This window comes from Lagopus leucura, unplaced genomic scaffold (assembly GCF_019238085.1).
Source record: "Lagopus leucura isolate 7727_CA_CO unplaced genomic scaffold, USGS_WTPT01 Super-Scaffold_100009, whole genome shotgun sequence".
In the NCBI taxonomy this organism is placed as follows: Eukaryota; Metazoa; Chordata; class Aves; order Galliformes; family Phasianidae; genus Lagopus; species Lagopus leucura.
The window spans coordinates 6,026,650-6,033,724 of NW_024962266.1; the positions used below are offsets into that span (position 1 = coordinate 6,026,650).

At 54.3% G+C, this 7,075-nt stretch overlaps 1 protein-coding gene across 4 annotated transcripts; it reads left to right on the top strand.

Moving 5' to 3' along the window:
• The first annotated feature begins 69 nt into the window (after nt 1–69).
• Nucleotides 70–7,018, top strand: PRKAB2 (protein kinase AMP-activated non-catalytic subunit beta 2). 4 transcript variants are annotated; one of them, XM_042873439.1, is made up of 8 exons: nt 70–96; nt 1,498–1,675; nt 2,026–2,192; nt 3,106–3,199; nt 3,790–3,910; nt 5,247–5,380; nt 5,665–5,733; nt 6,179–7,018. In XM_042873439.1, the coding sequence occupies exons 2-8, from the start codon at nt 1,514–1,516 to the stop codon at nt 6,254–6,256; spliced, it is 825 nt and encodes a 274-aa protein (XP_042729373.1). In that variant the 5' UTR covers nt 70–96; nt 1,498–1,513; the 3' UTR covers nt 6,257–7,018. The 4 variants fall into 4 exon arrangements, with proteins under 4 accessions (XP_042729373.1, XP_042729375.1, XP_042729372.1 ...); XM_042873441.1 differs by lacking the exon at nt 70–96 and having other exon boundaries at nt 1,360–1,675; nt 6,749–7,018; XM_042873438.1 differs by lacking the exon at nt 70–96 and having other exon boundaries at nt 1,368–1,675.
• The last annotated feature ends 57 nt before the right edge of the window (nt 7,019–7,075 follow it).

Here is a 7,075-nt window from a genome sequence, read left to right on the forward strand (position 1 = left end):
GGCCAGAGCGCCCCGCAGAGGCTGGCGGTGGCGGCGGCCGCCATTTTGATCGGAGGCGGAGAGCGGGGCGGCGGCGGCGGCGGCGACGGCGGGCAGGTGGGGCTGCGACCGAGGCTGGGCCGTGGGGCTGCGCTACCACCGTGTGCGCTGGGGTCTGGGCGGCGGCTGGGTGTCGCGGCTGGGTAGGCCGCGGAGGGGACGGGAGCGGACGGGCGTCCGCAGGGGGGGTGGGGCTGGCAGGGTGCTGCCGGGGTGGCGTTGCAGCGGGTGACACTGGTTGATGGCGCTGCCATGGGTGTAGTACGGTTGGTGGCACTGCAGCGGGTGACGGTACAGTTGGTGATGCTATGATGGGTAACGCTGTAGTTGGTGACACTGTGATGGGTGGCACTGGGTTGGATGATGCTGCAGTGGGTGACAGCTGCCCTGACCCTGCAGGCTTGGCCATCCCCAGCTCGGGCTGCAGCCGGGGACACTGAGGGCTTAAGAAATACTTCAGTAATTGCCCCATAATTGTCCAAAGCCAGGCTTTGGCTGGCGGCCTCACCTGGAACTCATAACACATAACTTGATCTTCTAAACAAATCCCTAAATGTCACAACAAAGTGGATGAAGCAAGGCCAGCTGTCCTCCCGCCATCCCTGCAAAACAAAGCTGGGCAGGGGGCAAGAGCCCCAGCCCACCTTGGTTGCTGACATCTGCTTGGAGCCTGACAGCTCCATGTAACCCATGGTAGCTTTGTTGTTTGGTCCAGGAGGCCAGGTGCAACACGGCCAGCTCCCCCTGCCTGGCTTTCTGCAAGCAGGATGGCAGAGCAGTGGTCTCATCCCGATGTATCGCCCAATGCTGGACAGACATACAGCCCTGGAGTCGGGCGTGACGAGCACACCTCCTTGCTGTGCTGTTGCTGAGCCTTCTGCACACACTGCACGGTACTCCTTGCCTTGGCCACGCTCCAGCCTGGGCGATTCCACTCGGCTACTTTCAGCACTGTTGCCTCTGCCAGGCATGAAGCTCTGCTCCTCTGCCCGCAGGCTCAGGGAAACTTGTTGGGAGCTGTTAAGCAGCTGCTACTTTCACTCTCCGGCTGTTTTCTTGCTGTATGTAGCGTTTTTTTTCTGTGCAGGCTGTGGGATTTTGAAAGAGGCTCTGTTCGTGCCAAGCGACAATTTGCCACTGAAGGGTGGCTTTATTTTTCTCATCAGCCCCTCTACTTGTGTAGGATGCAGTCTAACTCATGTTTGTTTTAGGGTATAACAATTACCAGCTTAACTATCATGATGGCTCATAAGGGTATGCCTATAATTAGTTCAAGCTGTCTTGCTTGTTAAATTCCCCTTCGGCTCCCAAACTTGGCATTGGGAATGAACTTTGCGCCTTTTTTAGGATTGCGGTCACTCTGTCCTGGCAAAAGGCAGTGGGAAGCAGTACCCTCACTCCCCCTTCACTGCTGGAGCCCATGGGTGTAGACACGCTGCTGCCTTCTCCTTCTCACAGGGGCTGCTGAGCTGTCATGGGAAACACCACCAGTGAGCGAGTGTCTGGTGAGCGCCATGGCTCCAAGTCCCACCGCTCCGACAGCTCTGGAGGTGCCCATCACACAAAGGAGCACCCACACAAGATCATGGTGGGCAGCACAGATGACCCCAGTGTTTTCAGCTCCCACGACTCCAAGGTAGGGGCTGGCTGCTGCCTTTGTTGTCCTCACATTGGGTGCTGGGTGGTGTTCCAGAGGGGGCCGTGCGGCTGTGCTGAGCTGAGGCTGCTTTCAAGGAGAGGATTTTTGGTGAGAGGGCTGTAGCACCTGGTAAAGAGCAGCGCTGTGTTTAATTCAAACTAAACGGGCAGGGTATCAGGGTGCTGGGGTACTGCTTTCATAGCAAGAGCCAGGCTGAGCTGCAATACAAGAGAAGCATCTCTTGGGATGTATGAGCGGAGCTGCTTGCCTAGCCTGAGGTTGCTGTTGTCTGGGATGTGCAAATGGAGGTAATGGCAAATGAAACGGCTCTGGTGTTCTCTGCTCAGATTCCTGGGGACAAGGAGTTTGTTTCATGGCAGCCGGACCTGGAAGAGTCAGTGAAGCCATCCCAGCAGGCTCGCCCCACTGTCATCCGCTGGGCTGATGGGGGCAAAGAGGTCTTCATCTCTGGATCTTTCAACAACTGGAGCACCAAGATCCCACTCATCAAGAGGTAGCTAGCCCCTTGGGTCAGCCCATATTCTCCATCCATCACAGGGAGCATTTCTCTCAGAGCCATTTGCTGTTCCTTTTACCCACCTGGCTTCTCACAGTTCATTATGCCCAAGCTAGAGGTGTGAACACAAATATGCAGTCAGCATCCTGCCTGGGTGGTGCTGCAGTGGTGGGGAGAAATTGTGAAACAGGGGACAGGACAGGATGGGCCTCCTTGCTTTCCAAATTGCATGCCACACAGCAGTCATTCTGGCAGCAGAGCCCTGCCCAGGTATGCTGCAGTTTTCTGAAGCTTGGTGGCCTATCTCCTTGTCTACGTTGCTGCTAGAGGGAGTTTAGTTGTTCCTCACATGTCTTCCTCCCATAGTAATGTTCTCGTTGTTCTGCTGTACACCTGTGTTTTCTGTGGAAACACTGTGTAGGACTGGGCATAATCCCAGGAAATACCTAGAATGGGATTATCTCAATTGCAGACTTCAGAGGCACTTCCTGCTTCCATCCTGCAGTACCAGCACAGGTTTAGATTTATTGTCCACTCGCCCTGTCCAGTGTGTCTTGCACATGACATCTGTCATGCCAGCTTCCCCAGAGCATGCGGGGCAGGGCTGCAAGCTGAGCTCCTGTTCACCTTGTGCCCTGATTGGACCAGATGATCTTAGTGTTTTTTTCCAACCCTAATGAGTCTATGATTCTATGGACCCTGAGGGATCTGAGTCATACGTAGGCTCTGGACACTCACACCTGCTCTGGCCATGCCTTGAGTGATGAGCAGTCCTAACCCAGTACGTGGGTGTTTGGGTCAAGGGGGCAGGCAGTGCATGACAAAGTGCTGTTCTCTGGGACTCCATGGAGAGGCAACATCCAAAGCATCACTGCAGTAATGGTGTTGTACATCTGTTTTCTCTGCACAGCCACAATGACTTTGTCGCTATCCTAGACCTCCCAGAAGGAGAGCACCAGTACAAATTTTTTGTGGATGGCCAGTGGGTCCATGACCCATCCGAGGTAACTCTCAAAGCTTTATCACTGCAAATCTTGTCCTCTTTGGGGCCCAAAACGTGATGTAAACATAGCAGAAGAGAAGTATGAAGAGCAGAGAATATCTGCCAATGCAAAAGGGGAACCTCCATCTCATGAATCCACTCAGAGGCTGGTTCTTTTGGGCTTAGATATGCTGTGTGGGGACAAGCTGTATGGGGGAATATGGGGGAACGTCAGGGACGTATTGGGTGGCAGTGAGATACCAGTAAGCTTTAAATGCACATTCTGAATTGGAAAGACAAGCCACAGGCCAGCATTCACTGCAGGTTCTTCTCCCAGCTGCATCACACAGGAGCAGCATGGGAAGGAGATGATGCTTACCCATCGGCATGCAGCAGGAAAGATGAAAGTAGGAGGTAATAGGAGCCTGGGAGTAAGGGGAAATCTCCCAGGGCAACCAGCAGAGATCTGCAAACGCTAGAGCTAAACTCTTGCCACCTGTGCTCTGAGGTAATGGCATAACAGTGGCAGCTCAGGCTGGGACAAGCTCAGAAGCACGAGTATGCTTCAACTGAGGCTGTATGTAGGAAGCTTCTTACCTTAGTTCTTTCCAGCCCGTGGTCACCAGCCAGATGGGGACGATTAACAATCTGATTCATGTCAAGAAGTCTGACTTTGAGGTGTTTGACGCTTTAAAAGTGGATTCCCTGGAGAGCTCAGAAACCTCAGGTCGGGGTGAGTTTTTGTGGCATTACAGCTTTGCATGTGCTATTTTCCATCTCCTACTCTGAGACTCACTGCTATGGGGACAAACAGCTCCCCTTAGAGGTGTGGGCCCATACACACAGAGAGATTAATGTTTGGCAGCAGGTCCTGCCCATGTCCTCAGCAGCTTCTAGCTGAGACATTGTCTCCAAGGAGGCTGTGCTGGTGTAACCTGTTCTGTGTTAGCATGGTCCCAGAGCAGGGCTGGTGCCTTCCTGCAGCTGAGATGGCCATTACAGACCAGTGAACACAGGGAACATCTCTCCTTTCTGTCTGCTGAACTGTGAGTAAGTCATCTGATCTGGGGTAGAAGCTAAGTGGATCTAAAAAGCTAAGTAAGGATCCAGGCTATTTTCAGCAGCTGCTCTTGGTTTTCACACCAAGGCTATTTGTACAATTGCTAGCACATCAGAAACCTCTCTCCACTCATGTTACATCAGCAGGTTGAGTTACCACATGGATGCTGGCAGTGCTGGCTTGGTAAGCAGTGCTGGCAGGTAGTCCAGTCATGTTTCAGTCCAGGGTGCTCTGAGTGCAGCCTGCCCTCCATGCTCTAAGTCCTATCTCAGGTACAGCCTCAGTTCCAGGCCGTTGCCTAGTCCAAAAAGAAGCCATCAAACAGCATCTCCAAAGAGGTGGACCCTTCAGGCTGCTGGCTGTTCCAAAATGAGCAGTTCAGATGTGGCTGGGAGATGCAATCTGTCCAGCTTACAGACCACAAGCTCCTGAGATCCCTTACACAGGCTGAGCATCTCATAAATCTAGACTTCCCCTTCTGTGCCCTCTGAGTCAGGCAGTTGTGCAGATGTGCTGCTTGCTGTGTCCCTGCATCCTTGTGTCCGCTGCAATGGTGGCAGGCCGCTTGGAACAGGCAGGGGTACTCAGTAGTGCTGGGAGTTGTGTGCAGGAGTCTTGGGGTGGATACCACGGGGTGCCTGTGTTGTGTCTATGCATGTGCCACCTTACAGGCATTCTTGGATATGCCCACAGCTTGCCTAGCTGCTTATTCTGCTGTGAAAAGTCTGATCTGTTACTATACGATACATGGCTAAGGGAAAACTGAGGTCTGAAGACCTTTCTGAAACAGAACAAGCCACCTTCTGTTCCCTAGATGCTGTGGCTTCTAAACATGATGAGCCTGTACTGCTGCCCTACTACATGCTGACCCAGTCTTCTCAGTACTAGTTGCAGACTGGGCTCATGGAATCCTTCAATGTCTGAAAGACCCTGCTGGGTTCTTCTCAGCATCCTTGGAGCTGATCTGTGATTTAGCCATCTTATACCACCTCCTGTCTCTTTCCTTTAGACTTATCAAGTTCCCCACCCGGACCTTATGGCCAAGAGATGTATGTGTACCGGCCTGAGGAACGCTTCAAATCCCCTCCCATCCTCCCGCCTCACCTCCTCCAGGTCATCCTCAACAAGGACACCAATATCTCGGTGGGTACCAGCACATGGCTGCATACAGAGAGCAACGTAGAGGCCAGAAGGGGAGTCCTGTCTGCAAGAAGCCTGCTCAGCCCTTAGCTGGTGCCTGGCCCTTGCTCTTTGCTGGAAAAAGCATCGATTTTCTCATTAACCACTCTTCCTAGTGCTGAGCCAAACTCTGTTGATGTTCTGAACAGCCACCCAGCAGCTCAGATTGTCTGAGATGGCAGCTCTTTGCTTCTCATGCTGGGGGGTCAGGGTTCTGCTATTCTCCTCTGATGCTTCTCTTGTCCTAGTGTGACCCGGCCCTACTGCCCGAACCCAACCACGTCATGCTCAATCACCTCTACGCGCTCTCCATCAAGGTAAGGGCAGACCCCAGCAACCACAGACTGGGGAAGGGGGAGCAACTGTGGCTCCCAGAGGCCTGCAGGTCATAGAACCTGGACAGCCCTGGGGTGGTGATGGTGGCACAGAGGTCCAAGGAGTCACCTGGGGATTGCTTGGCTGCCTTTATAAATGTGGCATGTGCAGGGGTGTGGGTGGTGGTGACCTTCTTACAGCCCCCAGTTCCCTGTAGCTGCCTTCTCACAGCATGGTGGAGCTGGGCAGCCTGGTGCTCTTCTGTCACAAACCAGCTCCCTCCCTTGCTCTTCCCCAGCTCCCTGTCATGGGTGGTGGGTGGTTCTTGCTGGCTGTGCCAGTCCCCCAAGCCCATAGAGCAGCAAGGGCCTCTTCTCCCAGCTGCCTGGGGGTACCCTGCAGCACTGAGCTCCCCAATCCCTGCAGCTGGTGCTTTGCCTCTCACAGGACGGCGTAATGGTGCTCAGTGCCACACACCGCTACAAGAAGAAGTACGTCACCACGCTGCTGTACAAACCTATCTGAGCCGGGGCCTTGCCCACCCCCCACGCAGGACACGAAATGCCACTTTGTCTGCACATGCTGGGCCACAGGACTGTGTGAGGACTGGCTGCTGGATCCAGCCTCCAACCCGGGGGGGGGGTGCAGCCCCCAGTGATGAGTGCAGGCCTGCTGGGGCCATCCTGCTGTCCCATTATACTGGTGTGGTTTGATTTAACTCTTGGTTTCCGCCCACCTGCAGCTCCCCTTGGCTTCAGTGAGTCCCTGGGGCTGCTTTGCTGCTCACAGAACAGCCTTTCCTCACTCTTGACATGGAAAGGGCTTCACTGCCCCTCTGCTCTAGACTGTGATGGCCCTGAGGCTGTCGTGGCACTGTCTGCAGGCCAGCAGCAAAGTGTCCTTTTGCTGCGCTGGTAATAAGCCTCCAAGACCACGTCCCTGGAAGGTTGGGGAGCCTTAGCCTGCTGCTGTCCCCTGTCCCTTAGCCCTGTCTGTCCTGTTCCTTGTACTCCCCAGCTTCCAGGAGAGCTCTTGGCCACAGCTCTCTACCACGTTGAGTGCTGAGTCAGCAGGAAGGAGGGCACAGCTGGATGCACCATGCTTACCTGCTGCCAGGACAGCACCATCAAGGACTGAACATCTGCCCCGTCACCACCATTGGGTGCTTCTGGTGGGCCTGGGGAGAGCGGAGCAAGGCAGATACCCCAGGACCCCAGCTACACCATTTGCTGCTGTAGCAGTGCCATGTGACAGGGTTTTCTCTATTTATTACAGTATTTATTGTTCTCTGTGCTGCAGGCCTGGTGTTGGAGGGGTGCTTGGGAACAGCGAGACCATTGTGCC